Source organism: Sceloporus undulatus, unplaced genomic scaffold, assembly GCF_019175285.1.
Source record: "Sceloporus undulatus isolate JIND9_A2432 ecotype Alabama unplaced genomic scaffold, SceUnd_v1.1 scaffold_19, whole genome shotgun sequence".
Taxonomy (NCBI): domain Eukaryota; kingdom Metazoa; phylum Chordata; class Lepidosauria; order Squamata; family Phrynosomatidae; genus Sceloporus; species Sceloporus undulatus.
This window is the reverse complement of record NW_024802941.1, coordinates 1,945,148-1,963,233: the sequence shown is the minus strand read 5'-3', so window position 1 is coordinate 1,963,233 and position 18,086 is coordinate 1,945,148. Positions and strand designations below refer to the sequence as shown.

General features: G+C 39.3%; 1 protein-coding gene across 2 annotated transcripts; it reads right to left on the bottom strand.

Moving 5' to 3' along the window:
• Nucleotides 1–660: 660 nt before the first annotated feature.
• Nucleotides 661–17,825, bottom strand: LOC121917477 (CMP-sialic acid transporter). 2 transcript variants are annotated; one of them, XM_042443489.1, is made up of 8 exons: nt 17,654–17,821; nt 13,361–13,538; nt 10,229–10,388; nt 9,237–9,389; nt 5,969–6,035; nt 4,897–5,073; nt 3,061–3,195; nt 661–1,991 (listed from the first exon to the last, which is right to left on the bottom strand). In XM_042443489.1, exons 1-8 carry the CDS (start codon nt 17,667–17,669, stop codon nt 1,861–1,863), a joined length of 1,017 nt encoding a protein of 338 aa, XP_042299423.1. In that variant the 5' UTR covers nt 17,670–17,821; the 3' UTR covers nt 661–1,860. The 2 variants fall into 2 exon arrangements, with proteins under 2 accessions (XP_042299423.1, XP_042299424.1); XM_042443490.1 differs by lacking the exon at nt 9,237–9,389 and having other exon boundaries at nt 17,654–17,825.
• Between the last annotated feature and the right edge of the window lie 261 nt (nt 17,826–18,086).

Below are 18,086 nucleotides of genomic sequence, written 5' to 3'. Positions count from 1 at the left end.
GTACAAGAAAAAGGTGAAGAGAAGAGGTGAGAGTGTAGTTGCACTTCCCTCTTATTTCATGAAACATATTTGGTCCAAAAACTAGTGTTGTGATTTTTTGTGTGATTAATGTCACCTTTCTGACTCCCTCTGCCTGTTTGTTTTAAGGCAAGGTTCTGTCTAGCCATTTTTTGTATAACAAGTTATGCACGCACTTCCACATTTTAAACCCAAGACTGCATAGCATTATTACTACAGGCACTATATTGAACTTGCTTCTGATACTGAGTAAATTTACTTGGGATTGGTCACCATTTTGTTGTAGAAAAGGATAATGTTTTTTAAATAAAATATTATGCTATAAAAATAATGGCATTAATAATAGCCCCAGTGATCGTTTTGAATGTTTAAAAGAGTAAAGAAGGATGCTGCAGCAACCAGCATCAGCAGGTTGTAATATTTCCATAACAGGCCTGTTTGCTGCAGCCTCATCCTCTGCCACTCTGGGATTTTAGCCTTTGCTTGTCAGGTCCACCCCTAGTTGTGCCACTGCCTTTACTACCTAGAAGACCTCTCCATTTAGAATCCATCCCTCATAATGAGAAAGACACAATCCTGTGCTTACTAGCATAGAAATAAAAAGGATTTGCAGAAGACCAACTTACAAAAATAACACATTAGTAATTTTAAAAAGCATGTACAATTATTTAATGGAAAAAGCATATCTTTCAAAAGTGAAAGGCAAAACATTTTGCCAATTCATGACTTGACCAAAATGAATAAATTGTACATCTTGATGAAAATCATATGGACCTGCAGATGTTGCTCAACTGCAACTCCCGGCATTCCTCGTTGCTGGCTGATGCGGCTGGGAGTTTGCAGTCAGGCAGAAGACCATGTAAGTCCTCCTCCTGATCTAAGTGATGCCAAACATACTGTACTTATCCTCCTGCCGACTTCCAAACAGTTGCATTTCAGAAGTAGGCATTTTTGGCCCTACCAGATGTGTTTTAGCCTACAAGTCCATAGCCAACACAGTGAACGATGAGAATTATAGCCCCTCACAACCCTCAGGGACCATAGTTGCTCCTTTATGTTTCATTCAAGTAAAAGGCACAATCCAGAATGGAACAATGCTTTACATAACTTGCACAAAAATGTGTTTAGGCCTAACAAGTGTGAACAAAGTGTTATTAGAATACAAAATGGTATAAAACTCCATCACATTAAAAAACTATTAAAAGCAGCCTCAGCTGCATTTTTTTCCTTCCTCCTGTTGCAAAGGGATTCACTGTACCAAACACATGAAGACATAGGATTTGTTCTAGCTAGAATTGTGGTCATTTTACCCATCAAATAATGGTATTCAGTCTCAACCTCCATGTCATTCTAGCTGCGACAACTAGTTTGCTGTTCAACAGTTGGCTGGGACATGCAGAGGAAAATGTGCAGTACTTTCTACACTAGTATAATCAAAATATGCAACAGCATATCAAAGAGCAGACATTGCTATTCTCTAGTACATCAAAGTGACATCCAACAACGTCCCCCTCTTTATTATATACACAATTTATCAATATATAGATGCATTTTCCAGTCCTTCATATATATATTTTTGACAAGCAAGAGCTTCATAGTCCAACACAAAATTAAGACACAACTTTACATCAGTAACAGTACTACATAACATAATGAAGTATCCATAATACAGTGTAAACCTTCATTCCACTGTAGATTTACTTCACTTTAGTCCGAGCAGAAAAGGCAGCCATAAACAGTTTAAGGCTATTTCTTTTTTTCTTTTTTTTAAAGGAAATGGGGAAAAGATACTTTGTCAAGTCTTCTTTACTTTCAAATGTCTTTTCTTCATGGTTGTGAATGTTAAACATGAATAAGATTCTCTTTTGATGCTTTTGATTCTACTGGCTGGAGTTTTGTCGTGTCTTGTCGAGGCAATCCATACAAATATATTGAAATACATACAAGAAGAGCACCGAGAGAGAAAGTTATGGCTAGAAGAGAAAAACAAAGTACATGATTTAAAATGCTAGTTCAAACAGAAACTTCAAAGAACTTAAGACTAAGAGTTCAATCTGTAGCCTCAGGTGACAGCAATTTGAAGATCCGATATGTGCTGAGGTTATGTGCTACTACTCAAACATAATGAACGTACTAACACTATGGAGGAAAGAGGCGTATTATCTTGAAAGACAGAACCTAGCTGTTCAGTTTACAACATTTTGGTTTTTTGCTTACCAGGTTACATTAGCCAAACCAGTACTGACAGTTTCTTAAATTCAGCCACAACAACTAATCCCAGGAAGAATCAATAAGGAACTTCAGACTTCATATATGCACCCCTATCTATGACTCAGTAACTGCATGATCAAGCAACAACCTACAAGTGTGAAACTGTCTTTGGAATCAAAAAGGGGGGGGGGACTTTTCATCAAAGGCAAATATATATATATATATATATATGAAAGAAAGTAAGTATCTGGAGTTGCCTTTTTCTCATGACAAAAAATATTAACTAATCTGGACTTTGAAACTTTGAAATAGCAATTCTAATGTAGATTTGGTGTTAATGTATTTCTAAAAGTCTAGCATTCTTTGTAGAATTAAGTGTAAATAAACAATAGAAATGATCCAGCAGATTTGCTAGGTCTGGTCAAAACACAGTGTTGCCTATTTCAATATATTCTGCCTCATTCATTTCAACATCTCAGTTTTCAAAATGTAATCAATCTGAAACTTTTTCAACTATCAACACTCCATGTAACATCTGATATCACTGTTGATAATCGACTACAGACCCACCTTATTTGCCCTATGTAATATTCTTTAATACAAAATATTACTAAAGAGCATTTATGCTGATATCAAAGTGGAGCTTTGGGTATTGCTACCATAACACTGTTAACTTGAGTGTATCCTCACAGAATCTATGTCTATACAAGAGCAAGTCACAGCAGTTGTTCAAGCCAATTTAAAATGAACATGCAAACAAAATGCCTCTTAAAATCAGGTGAAAATACTTAGGTAACAAGGCTACATAAACGATAACCAAAGCTTACTTACTAATCTGTAAACCGAAGAGAATAACAGATGCAATAGTAGAGAGGACAATGGCGGCCGCTGCAGAAAAGCCTTTCATAATATTGTCTGTGTATTTAACAACAACTGACGTGTAAAGGCCTCCAACACTGGAAAGAACTAGGAAGCAGAAGATATGCTTATGAATGAAGTATTGGACATTTTTTGTCTTAGCATAATAAAGAGCTACTCTCATGGCAGTTCAAAGAAACAGTACAACACATTTTATAGCATCAGTTTTTGTTAAAGGAAGGGATGTCACATTTTGTTTACACAGATCACATCATTTGAGGATTAAATTTGTGGTCCCAAAGGGATTTCCCTTGTGCCACAACCCACCAAAACCTAGTGTTGGTCTAAGCTAGGGGTAGGAATATACAGACCCAAGCCTGTGTTTTATGGCTCACTACGTGTTGCCCAATTGCCTAAAATGCAGCATTGGTGGCACCAACAGAACTTGCCATTTCTATGCCTCCACTGCCAAAAATATATCCATAATTGAAACCCAGCCCCATTCAGTCTGGAAAACTCATTTCTTCCTCTTCTTCTTCCTCCCGAGAAGTTCTATAGCATAGGAGATTGCTCTAGCAGCTTCAGGCCAAGATCCTTGTTGGAAGTGAATAGTGCAAATCTCTCCATTGTTTAATTATGCAAATGCAACCTTTATGTTGAATGGTAATGCTGTTCAACGGTTGAATGTGCACCAAAGGAGTACTACCGCCAGTTTCAGCAGAGGGCACACAAAGATGAATCAGTTGGGAATGCACACCCTCAGGTGCACATGAGCAACTCTGCTACCATGACCTTGAATTGAATACATACTTTGTGCATCAGGTAAAAATGTGCAGTTGCTTCTGTACGGGAACTCAACACATGCATAAGAAATCAACAGGATTCTGGAAACCATGCCCTATATAGAGAAGCTGAGTATGTTTAGACTGGAGAAGATAAGGTAGAGAGCTGATACAATAGCCCTGTTTAAATATTTGAAGGGCTATCACACTGAAGATGGAGCAAGTTTGTTTTCTGCAGCTCCAGAGCATAGTACCTGGAGCAATGGATTCAAATTACAGGAAAAGAGATTCCACTTCAACATTAGGATGAACCTTCTGACAGAAAACGATGTTTGACAGTAGAACATGCTGCCTTGGAGAGTGGTGGAGTTTCCTTTGGAGGTTTTTAAACAAAGGCTGGATGGCCATCTGTAGGGATTGCTTTGATTTTGTATTTCTCATGACAGGTTAGACTTGATGGCCCTTGAGGTTTCTTCCAACTTTATGATTCAGTCCTCCTGCACCAATGTGGATGGCAAATTTGGTAGTAGCTGTCAAATTTGCTGACAGCATCTCATCACCACCACCCACCATGAGAACTACAGTGTCCACTGCTGCTCCCAATCCCAGAAAGATGCCCACCACTTCTCCAGGAACATTTTTCTTTCCCAATTTCTCACTGAAAGGCCACAGGGCTGTGTTCTGCAAGCCTGAAAGTTGTCCTAAGGCTTATTTCTGAGCATCCACAGAACTGATCTATGCCTTCCATACTTCATGGAAAGATGTCCAAATTCCCATCTGTCCCTGCTGACTTTATTTTGGCTGGCCCCGTATCTTTAGCCCCACCCACTGCCGTTACTATAATTTGGCCCTTGGACTAAGGATTTTCCATCTCTGCTATTGTTACAGATGGCATTAATAGGTACTGTACTCTTAAAGCCACTACTCCCACATTACTAGTTAAGATATTATACACCTTTGACTCTGGCTAGAAAATAAGTTTCAATGATTCTTCAAGAATTTAAGGGGAAATGTTAAAAGTACTTACATATCACAAACCAGACATAATGAGTATAGCCATAGAAAAAACCTTTCTCCATTACTTGAGCTCCATCAGACATGTAGACACCAACCAAGGTCACAACAATGCCAGAAAGATACATTTGAATGTTCCTGACCCATAAAGATGTATCTGAACTCTTAAGTACTTTCTCAAAATACACCCCTGCAAAGAAGGAAAGGAAGAAAGATCAATAAGAGATAGCCTGGAAGAGAAATGGGCCATTTCATCTTGTTTGAAAAGGAACAGAAAACAGAACATTTTCTTTCTATCACAGTTTTCTGTCTGGGTAGCTACAGGTAATGTGGGCAACCAGAATTCTTCCACTGACACCGGGACAAATACCATATTTGTGCCTACTGACTGCAATTGTTCCTTTCTTTTCTGAAAACGCTACAGGGACTGGTAGCTGGTAGTTTATGCATTAATAGTGGTCTATGGACCACAAATTTGAATAACAATTAATTAAATTAAAATACAGTGCAGACTCTGTTTTGTATTATTAGCCTGAAAAATTATTTGATGAGCCTAGTGCTCCAACTACACATCATAGTACAGGTCCCCCCTTTCCTCCTCCTCCCCTTCAAGAGATGAACATTGCCAAGAATATCAACTTAGTGCTTAGCAGATCAAGAACTGCAACATCCAGAGGCCCTAACCTGCATCAATACTGATGAGAGCTGATAGGATTAACCCCAGGACAACACATTCTCTATACCTGATCTACAGGCTGAAAGGTTTGACTGAAGAGGAAAGATGCTTTCTTCTTATGTTAACTTTGCCACATGGGAGATACAGAAGCAGACATCACAAAGGTACTATGAGAAATCAGGGTCACACTGCATCTATATTAAATTAGTTGTGAGAGGGAGTTACAGTGTGTTCTTAGGAATCCCAGAGGTTCTTGGGTTATCTGAGCAATGAGGAAAGGAGATATTCTGTTGTAGGTCCTAAGCCCCAAAGATAATATAATGAGGAGGCCTGGGCTATCACAACACCTACACTCATGAACAAGCTCCTGCTGCTGCCTGAAGAGAACTGTTAACTACAAGTATTTTACCTGCAAATCCGGAACATAAAACAGCAATTGCGATCGCACCAAAGCCTATCAGAGGGCTTTGTTCCATCTAATGAATTAACAAAAAGAGAGATATTTTTAAGTCAACATGTGGCAAACTACTTCAAAAGTTAAGTCAGAACATCAGTTTACTGCAACAGCAAAAACAACAATAAAAAACACTGGGCCATCCTGCATCATCTACCTACAAATCTGTTTGCTGTGTATGCCTTGTCTCTAACAGTGTTCAAGAAACAGCAGGAGAAAAAAAGCTCACTCATCACATAAGCTCCCTTATTTTCATTTTGTGCCATTCCTTTCTTTAAAAAATAAAGGTGCCCTGCAGTTCTCACCTCTGCACTACAAAAGCCTGGTATGACACCAATACTTTTAAAATAAAGGCTAGACAGACATTTAAAGATTTTTAACTCATCTACTGAAACATCTCCATTAAATAAATTAAGTAAATAAGGAACATATAAAAACACTTCTGTCAATAAAATCTACCACTCCTTTCAAGAAGGAACAATAATAGTATTCACTGCATGTTATGGAAATTTTCTTGTGTCAGTAATAATACTCTAAATCCACCAATTACTTCCAAATACAACCACCCAATTTTAATAAATTTCAATGTTATACACAATTTAATTGTGATTGGTTTTTTGAAAATGACACTACTTGAAACTTGTCTAGGATTCTTATTTTAGAGGGAAGGCTAATGAAGTAACTATCTGCTAGTTTTGTTTATGTCTTGGAAAAATAAGCCCCTCCCATTAATTTATATCCCATCTTTGTCCTGCCATGGGACCCAGGTTCACTGCCAAGTTCAGTGTGTACAGAATTTCAGCATGGGTTTAGGAAATCTGCCTTAGGAAGACAAGATATAGCTATGTGAAGTGCATCATCATCATCACTTGGTGTTTATATGGCATTTTAAAATGTTTAAAATGGCTCTCTTACCTATCCTCAGTAATCCTTATACTACCCATAGAACAGATGTAGGAGCAGTTTAAAATAATCTACTGGGTACTCAGTTTGGACTAAGAATGATTTTTAAACTGTTTCAACTAATGTTTTTAATTCCACTATTTACTTAATGTTTTCTGTTGTATGTATTGTTTTTGCTTTAAGCTATACTGTAAGCCCACTTAGATTTCCCTCTCATTCTCTCTCTTTCACACACTACGCACGCACGCACGCACACACATACACGATCTGAACAAAAAACACCCTGTGTGTACTAGGTACTACAGCACTGTATAAATAAAGAATAAGAAGAATAAGAATATACGTGGGCACACTATACGCAGACTTGAGCATACACACTCAAGCTGCGGGGAGCGCACAGGGCACAAGGGGCAGTGCATCCTATTCATTTGAATGGGGCTCAAGCATTGGTGAAATTCGCCTTACGTAGGGGGTCTGGAACAGATCCCCCACGTAAGGCAAGGCTCAACTGTAATAGGTCAGCATAGGGTAGAATGTAACTCAAGATCAGGAGGCAGACGGGGAAGGATTTCTGAGTCTAAATTCTTTAATAATGCCAACAACAAAATGATTCTTCCTACTCTACACAGATCACACTGTCAAAATGAAAAAGCTGAAGTGTATGGGTTTGTGTGACCAGGTGCAGACTTTTATGTGAAAAGATTATGAACTCAGTTCATTTCTGGAATTTTGCACTTTGCCTTGGGGGCTTTGGGGGCAGTAGTTTTAAAAAAACCCAGAAGAAAACCTTTCCTGGTGCTGCACAATGACATCACAGATTATTTATATTAAATACTGGACATGCAGGACAATAATGCACACAAAGGAGACCTTTCTTTGACTTTATATAGTACTGCAATAGAGGTGTTGTACACTATCTCCCCAAGTTTCAGTCTCTTAACATGAGTGCCTTTTGTTGTTGTTGTTGTTGTTGTGTGCCTTCAAATCATTTCTGACTTATGGTGACCCGAAGGTGAACCTATCAGAGGGTTTTCTTAGCAAGTGTCTTCTAAGGGGGCTTGCCACTGCCATACTCTGAGGCTAAGAGAGTGTGACTTGTCTAAGTCACTCAGTGGCTTTCCATAGCCAAGCCAGGATTTAAACCCTGGTCTCCAGAGTTATAGTCTAGCACTCAAACCATTACATCACACTGACTCCATACCTTTTTTTTTACAAGGCAAAAAATAATTAAGACAAAAATTGCCCCTATTGCTTTTTGCCATGGGGTGCATTTTTTTGCCCCAACCAAGGTAACAATTAGGACAAAAATGTCCCATATAGTCTTCCAATGAACTATAATGCCATGAACTAGGGGTCTTTTCACACAATGCAGTTATAGCATTATGATTCCACTCTCACTGCCATGGCTCCATCCTACGGAATCTGGTGCTGACAGTTTTGTTAGAGGTATCAGAGGAGCTCACTGACTGATAATTATAAATCTCCTGCCCTCAAATGTGAATCTCAGGATCTCACAGGATGATGGCATGGCATGGGAAATCATAGAGCTATAAATGTAGAGTATGAAATGACCCCAGAAGTGACTGTGTGGAGTCAATACAAGGTATTGGTTATTACCTTTAAAGCCCTACATGGCTCAGGCCTGAGTTACTTGCAGGAATGCCTCTCCTTACACAATCTGCCCCACACTCTCAGAACATCAGGGAAGTACTTACTGAAACATCATAATACTAGGTTAATGACAACTTCCCATAGGGGATTTACAGTTGCAGTTCCAAAATTGTGGAATAGCCTACCAGAACAGATCTGTCTCATCAATACCTTAGAGGCCTTTAAGAAGGAACTCAAAACGGATCTCTTTTGGCGGGCTTTTCCATCGAACTCCATATAAAAGCTTATGATGATGTTCCACTCTCAACTATGATTATTGGCTACTGATGACTGTTTTTAGAGAACTAACAGGAATGTGGTAAATTCAGTATTAGTGTTTTATCAATTGTATTTGTAAATTATTGTATTATTTTATTGATATAATCCCGTCTCGATCCTTGGGAGAGGCAGGAAATATAAATAAACTTTATTATTATTATTACCAAAATCCACGGATGCTCAAGTCCCATTAAATACAACAACATAGTGAAATGGTGTCCCTTATATAAAATGGCAAGAGCAAGGTTTGCTTTTGGAATGTATATTATTTTTGAATATTTTCAAGCTGTGGATGGTTGAATCTATGGATAAAAAATCTGTAGCTATAGAGGGTCGACTGTATGCTTTATACATTTTTAAAAATTTTAGGCAGCTGTAGGGAAATGCTTACCTGAATTTTTGTAGCCTGTGCTGGTTTCCACTGAACAAGTGTGACTCCACCACAGAGCATGAAGACTGAGAACCACTGCAGTTTACTGAGAGAGCGGTTCAGCATTAAGACTGTACATAAGGCTGTACATGGGATCTTCAACTGATAGGTGACCTAAAAAACAGGTTTTTTTAAAAAAATAGCTGTTTTTATTATATTTTGGTGTTTAAATGTATTTTATTATTGATTTTAATTGTCATTAGCTGATGTGAGTGAGAAGGAAAGGGTCCATGGGTTCCACTCCCCGCACACACACAAACAAAATATTAGTAACCAACAAGGTCCAGAATCCTGTTGGTAAGTTTTCAGGTGGTGCCCTTCACTGTGGTGGTGGTACTAAAAAGAAAAACGTGGGACCAAAACTACTATTACTTTTCACCTGAAAACTCTGCCAATAATTAACCCGTATGAGAGATCATTCGACCATTTGGAATAGGAGGAAACCCATACAAAAGTAGAGAAACCACCAAACAATGGTGTCATGGTAAAGTGGTCATGGCTTTCTGGAAAATCCCAGAGGGTGAAAATTGGCTACAGTTCTTTGGGTTACCCATATTTTAGTCATACTGGGTTGAATCCATAATCTGTTTTCCACAAATCCTTCCATTTGTTGGACACTTCTGATTCTGTAGAAAAATCATGCTGGCAGAATAGAGGCAAACTTTGTTGATTTTTGTTTCCCCCTGCAATCCTGTATGCAGGGGGTGAAGAAAGTGCACCCCTACCACTGGCATTATTCTGGGTCTTCCAAGGACCTCAAGAGTTCTCTAAAGTTCCCAACCACCACCACCCCATTGTTATAGTCATGAAAGCTACCCCAAATCTGTTGATAATTGCCCAAAATACTACAAAAATTGGACATTTGGAGTAAATTTTTCTCTCATATCACACATTGATGAGCTCACTTTGGGCTCTGATGTAGAAGCATTTAGCTTCCAAACATTAACAGTTACCTGGTAAACTGCTGCATCCAAATTGCTAAGAGCCAGGAAGGCCATGTTGTTCTGAATGGCATACACCAGAGAGGGAACACTTAATTTAAGTAGTTCTTTAGGGCTTCCCAAGACATTTTCTTTCAACGATGTCAACAATCTACCTAGGCTTCCAGTCTCTCTGGGGGGAAAAACATTTTTTTTAAAAAAAAAGGTTTAAAGACCAATATATCTATAGCAACTTACCACATAAATCCTGTAATATCCCTACGGAGGTCTCTATACTCACAACCTCCAAAACTTGATGCGAAAATGAACCAGTGCACAGCAACTCAGTTGCTGGGTAGGGCTTGTCATAAAGCACAGCAAACGTAAGATCTTCCAAGAACAGAAAGCAGAAGCCACTAACTTGAAGGAACAGTCTTGTTGATTTTTCCATGCTCTCTTTAATTCCCATCCTTTCCCCAACAGCACAACCTGCAACTACCCAATGGCATCCTTCTGCCTTTTTGGTGGCACTGTAAAGATAAAGGTAAAAAGTAAAGGTTCCCCTTGACATGACTGTCTAGTCGTAACCAACTGTAGGAGGCAGTGCTCATCTCCGTTCCTAAGCCGAAAAGCCAGTGTTGTCCGAAGGCGACTCTGGTGGTCATGTGGCCAGCATGACAGCATGAAACACTGGCACCTTCCCATCAAAGTAATATCGGTTAATCTACTTGCATTTGCATGCTTTCAGACTGCTAGGCTGGCAGAAGCTGGGACTTGTAATGGGAGCTCACTCTGTTACACAGCACTTGGGCCTTGAACTGCCAGTCTGCTCATCAGAATTTGCATCTTAACCATATGGGGACAAAATTCTAGTGGTGGCTCCTGTCAACTGAAAAAGAAAAATTGAAGTACTACTGATCTCTATTTTAGAGATCTGCACAAGCTGTTTCAGTGGAAGGTGTGAGATGAGCTGTCTGGCTTTGAATTTCCTTGCTATTTTGAAAGCAATCTCTTTTTTTATTTCTGACATCCCTGTCCTTCAGCATGTCTCAAGATTTCTAGAGAAAGATTGACATATAAAATATTTATCTTTCTAACTGAAAAATCAGAGAAAGTGAGGCAAAGAGAGAAAGGGAAAAACAACAACTATACTGTAACGACTAGCATGACAGTCTCAATCTTTTCTATGTTCACCCACCACTGAATCAGACTACTGTACGTTGCAAAGAACAGTTGTTTGAAGGCTGAGATGAAAAAGAACACTTGACAGATGATCTATCTGAGTGAATCTGGGGGTCTGTGTCTCTTCCAGTTATCATTTCTAGTGATAAGAAGTCCTTTTAAGAACAAAAGAGGCATAGAGGCAATTGTGGAATTTCTCCCCTTTCAGCGTATCTATCTGAAAACTTGCTACCCACAATGAAGGGGCCCTTTCAAACAACACAGTTAGAGCACAATGATTCCATTTTAACTGTCATGGCTATATTCAATGGTATCCTGGGATTTGTAGTTTAGGGAAGGACAGGTGTTCTCTAGCCCAAAATTCTAAATTTCCCTGAAGAGCAACTCCCAAGATTTCATGACTGAAGAAGAGTCATACTACTATAACTGTATAGTGCAAAAAGGCCCTTGGTTTCAGAGCTCAGCTAGGAAAAGAAAAGAAAAAAGTCAAAAGAGACAGACTGTGGGAAGGTAACCTGAAGAGGGATGGGGCAGGTTCTGCTTTCTTCACCCCATTTGCTCATAGAGTTGGATCCACTCACCTCATGCCCCTTTATGGGCCAGATTTCCTATATCAGCAGATTGGGATCATTTTGCACACAACAGGAACTCCCAAATACAGATTGGGAAGTTCTGTGCTGGAGCTTATTCCTGAGTAGATACACATAAAAATAACCTGTACTGTATATACTTGAAAGACATGCCCTGGAGCTTAATCCAGAGGACACATGCATGGAATTCCACTGTGGAATATGTCTAATTTAGCCAAAAAAATTACATCTGGCCCTGCCTGCTTTGCTTTGGCCTCAAACCGCATCCTCAGCTTCAACCACTACTAGAATGTAACTCTAACTTCTGTTACTGAAAATCTATAGATTCATAAATAATGTTCTAACATTTTACATCAGCCTTCCCCAACTATGAATTGTCTGGATGCTCAGGGCCATGCAGGCTGGGAATGATGGTAAGAGTAGTCCAACACATCCAGAAGATGCCAGGCTGGGGGGAAAGTTGTTTCATTTTCACATGTTTCAGGAAGTCTCACCACTCTGAACTCCTGAAGACTGGGGAAGTTCTTGGTCAGGAAATTGTCGCTTGGGGGGGGAGGGCTGTATCACACAACACTAACAGTGATTACTGTTGAAAGTGCCCAAGGACAACAGTGTAAGTGGCTTTTGGAGCAAGACCCATCAGTGTCAGGATGGCAAGCAGAGTATAGCATGCAATTTGTATATGTTGCAGCCACCAAGGTCATCAGTGTCAAGCAGTATAACGTACAAAGCAAACTGACATGGGATCAAGACTGGTCCTTTCAATAAGTAGTCTGAGACAACAGATTTGGAAGATTGATTTAAAAAGAAAATTGTCAACTGTTGTATTCTTAACAGCATGCCAGAGGAAACATTGCATCATTTCTGTGTGGACTATTAAAGGATCAAAAGGTGCCCCCTGATTCCACATCCCTGGGTAAATAATTTTACTGGCACATCCAGGGGTAGACTGCCAATATTGTTGGTGTATTGTTTCTAATCTTTAGATATATTTTTAGTGAGACTAAAAGTTCCTCTTGAGTGACGCTGAAGAATCAACGCCTACACCAACCCAAATAACTTCAAGCCAAGATTCTGCACTTAATCCATAATGACATCTTGAACTTTATCCAAAACAGTGAAAAAGAAGCCAGGTGGAGATGCCTATTTATTAGCTAAATAGAAGAGAGACACAGAAAAGAAACTAAAACTTGCATGTTTTCACTTGCTCTGAAACCAGTCTTTAAGTGAAGAACTCTACACGCACACAAGTCTAATGGACACCATGCAGGCAAACAGCAGGAAGCACAGAAAACAAGCATTTTGGTTTGTTTTAAAAAGCAATATTAAATGAAACAGAATAGAAACTGAACAAATACGCCATATCAAGATGCTTATCAGAGCTCATACTTACTTTGTTAAAATGCCCAAACTTAGGAATAACTTGATAACTTCTGTTATACACACAGCTGTCGTTGAAAAGTACAGAACTGTTTCTGTCGTTCTTGTGTATCGCAAAGCAACTGTGTATGTCGCAGCCACCAAGGTCATCACCGTCAAGCAGTACAACTTAAAAAGCAAACCAACATTTTCTGAAAAACAAAAGCAGAGTTCTGTGAGATAAGAGAGGCACTGACAACACAGCTGTACATAAAGGCCACCTTGACCATACAGAGTTTACAACTGTAGCATTTTGGATGTCACACAGCACAGCTGCAAACCCATCATCAGTGGTTCTTATACATTTGGCCCTCTATATCCACGGATTCTTTATCCACAGATTCCACCATCCACAGCTTGAAAATATCCAAAATATATACATTCCAAAAAGAAAATCTTGATTTTGCAATTTATAGAAGGGACACTATTTTACTATCCCATTGTACAGGATGGGACTTTAGCATCCACGGATATTGGGATTCATGGGGTGGGATGTCTTGGAAACAAACTTCAGGAACCACTGTAAAAACTTTGTCCTGGAATAGCCACAATGGAGGCAACTGGATCAGGGCTGACCAGTTCTCTCAACAAACTTTCCTCAAGGTTCTTAACTTTCTGGAACATTTTACTAGGGGCCCTTTCACGCTACATAATAATAGCACTATGAATCCACTTTAACTATCATGACTCCAACCTATGGAAACCTGAGATTATCAGTTATAAGGAGGGGAATTTAGCAATCCCAGCCAGTGAACGCTACATAGTGCCTCCCCAAACTACAAATCCCAGGATGACAGTTACAAGCAGAATCACAGTGCTATCACTGTGAAGTGCAAAAGGGGCCCTGGGTCAATAAGTTACTCTAACTACCCTTAGAATATCATCGGGGGTGCTCTGCCTCCCCTCAAAAGACCTTTTTGGGGGGAGGAGTTGTCCTTCATTGGTACTTCTCTCCAGGACCAAGGTAACATTGCTGCCCTCCACCAGGGGAGAAAGGTTCGGCTTGTACAAGATCTCCTTGAACAAGATCTAATTGAGTAGGGAAAGTGCTGTATCCTATTCTTTAGTAACAACTAGAACCATTTGTCTAGAAATACCAATAAAGGATATTGGGTAGCTATTTAGTCTCTCCTCCCGCCCTAATTTTTAAAAAATAATACTCTTTATTATTTTATTATGTAGGAGCGCTGGTGGCACAGTGCTTAAATGCCTGTACGGCAGCCACTCACTCCAAACTGTAAAGTTGCGAGTTCAATACCAGTGAAAGGGCTCAAGCTTGACTCAGGCTTGCATCCTTCTGAGGTCGCTAAAATGAGTACCCAGATTGTTGGGGGCAATTAGCTTACAGTTGTAAACCACTTAGACACTGTTAGTTCAGTATGAAGTGGTATATAAATGAAGCTGTTTGTTTTGTTTGTTTGTTTCAATATAGACAATTGTATACAGTATCCAATCAATCTTCTTTCTTTATATATTATTTCACATATATCCTTTTCTTATCTACAAACCTCTTCCAATATCCACATTCATAAATCTGCTGTTACATTTACTCACACAACAATACAACTATATTTTTTTTAAAAAAAGACTTCCTCCCTTCCTACGGTAGCTGTTACCTGTTCCTTATCATTCTCTCATATATATATATATATATACTTGATTTTTTTTCCTTCTGCGCTTTCTAAAACTCTACTTCTTATTTCAATATCTTTAAAGCTTTACTTGAGTATATAATTAAACCTCTTCCTCTATATTTTTTTTCTCATTCTGTTGCTTCTTTCTTCACACACGCACACAGCCTGATTAATAAGGCAGGGTGAGAGCTAGTATGGTGTAGTGGTTTGAGAGTTGGGCTATGACTCTGGAGACCAGGGTTCAAATCTTTTTGGCCATGGAAACCCATCGGAGGACCTTGGACAGGTCACATTCTCTGAGCCTCAGGGAAAAGTAAAGGCAATTCCCTTGTGAACAAATCTTGCCAAAAAACCCCAATGATAGATTCACATTAAAGTAGCCATACACTGGAAATGATCTGAAGGCATACGACAATAGTAAATTTTCAGAGAAGCGTCACTTCTAGCATCCGTTAACTTTGTTTGAAAATAAAGATCAACAGCAGCTGAGGGAATTATTTCTGCCCACGGCTTTTCAAAGGAATGAGTTCCTTTGGAAGTTTTAATAAAAACAGAAACAAGGAAATATCAATGATGAAATCGCTAGCCACGAAGAAGTACATAAGTCATGTTTGCATTGGACTGGGTTTATTTATAGTTATATATTCCTGTATTTACTGAAGTCAAGACAATATGCTGTGAATCATTGCAACATTATTCTGATGCAACCTGCCAAGACCTATTAATCCTATCTTTTAAGGAAGCAACACCTTTGACTGTATAAACATTCCTGCAAGGTACAGTTTATACAGAGCACTGTTGCAAGTGAAACACTCCCTTTCCAAGATATAATCTCATTCACTCTAACATTATTGGACTAAACGATAGCAACAGAAAGATCTGCACATGACACAATGATAGTCTAGGTGCTTCCAGATAGGTAATTCCTAGTTTTAACAAGTCACTATTCTTCCATTGTAAGCTAAATTGCACTTGATTTTCTATACTATCAAGGAATGTGGTGCATTTCCCATTTACATCAATGCGCTTTGTGCTACATCTTTTTAAAGTGGCATGGTCTTGTTCTGGGATCCTATCACAGCTCAGGATTTGCACCAGGTGCCTTTTTATCACTGTCTGTCTGTTTTTAGAAAAACAGTAACTAACACCAAAATATCTTTGAGGCTGTTTTAATTGAGTAATGGCCAAATTATTCTGAATTCCTATGGTTGGGAGAGGTTCGAATCCCCAGTCAGCCATGGGTGACCTTGGGCAAATCACAGTCTCTCAGCTTCAGAGGAAGCCAATGGCAAAACCCCTCTGAACAAATCTTGCCAAGAAACCCCTGTGACAAGAAACCTCAGTGTAAGGTCACCTAAGTCAGAAACTACAGTACTTGAAGGCACACAGTAACAGCAGAACGCCAAATACAAGTAGGATGACAGAGAGAAGGCTAAAAACCGTCCCATCTCCCTGACGCCTCAAAAAACGTTTACTGTCATTTAGCAAGATAACACCTTGTAAAAGAAGAAAGTGGAAATCCAATAGCATTGTGCAAGAATTAACCATATCTCAGTGAGCCAAATACATATGCATGGAACTAGGTGCTGGAATTGGGTTTCTACATCAAATGGAAAATGACATTAAAATAGCCATTCAGGCCAGCATCTCTAAATGCTGCATACGTTCAAGCGCATATTGCTTTGTTATTAAACGGTAATGTAAGGATCAGACCCTAGATATTTATTTACATGTTTTCTTACAGGTTCAGCAATATTTCTCTAAAATGTAGGTTGGCCACGCCAAAAAGGGCAAGGTATTTCCTTACACTCAGGGGCCTGAAAGAATGAAAAAGATTGTATGTACAGCGCTGTGTAAATGTACAGCACTATACTGTATAATATAAATAAAGATTCATAATAATAATAATAATGAATTACAGTTGGGTGGGGTGAGGAAATTCATTTTGTGCTTCTTCTTCCCATAGATTTCACTGGGTCTTACTCCAGGAAAGCCACATACATAGCTTGAAAAACCCACAAAATTATCATTATTGTCATTATTATTATTATTTCTAACAGATAATCCCTCTCCCCACATTCTGCTGCACTTCTAAATGCATGCAAGTGGAAGCACATTTGGCAATTACTACTACTTTACTACTACTATTATTATTATTATTACTATTATTATTTTCTTCATCTCACACCCTTCACTTTTATCTTATCTAAAAGGCTCATGAGGAGGAGGGACTTCAGACTGTGCCCTGGTCTCCTGTTCCTCATGAGCTCCTACTTTGCGTCCGCACTGCAGAAATAATCCAGTTTGAGACCGCTTTAACTGCCATGGCTCCATGCTATGGGATTCTAGGGTTTGTAGTTTTGTGAGACATTTGGCCTTCTCTGCCAGAAAGCTGTGGTACCACAATGAACTACAATTCCCAGGGTTCTGTAGTTTAGAGCCATGGCAGTTAAAGCGGTGTCAGAATGGATTATTTCTGCAGGAGGAGCGCATAAGCAGTAGGAGATCAGCCAGCTCAACCCCCCCCCCCCATCCTCAGAGCAACATGGACCCGTCCAGCAATTGCCTTCCAATGAAACGGAACGTTCCATTTCCATGCGAGGGGGGGGCAGGTTAAGTGGAGGTGCGCTTACCTTTCTGAGGCGCCATGGTCGGCAGAAGGAGAGGAATAGCCGGCGAGCGCAGGAGCCTGTCCCGTCAATCATCCCAATGCCTCAAGGAGAGCGAGAGCGAGCGGCTAGAGCGGACACCCCGGGCGGGATTCAACCATAGAGATAGGAATGGCTTCGAATCTTCCTCCGGAAGTAGAGTAATATAGACAAAGGGCGTAGACTTGTGCAGTATAGAGGCGCAATGCCTCCAATGTGAAGCGGTACTCCGGGATCATTGCTTGCAGTACTTAAACAACAACAACAACAACAACAACAACAAAACATCACATGAATAATATAATAATAATATTTTATAAATAACATATAACATAATATATATTATAAAATATAGCGTAATATTATAAATTATATACATGTGTGTGTAAACATTATAATATATATTATATAATAATAA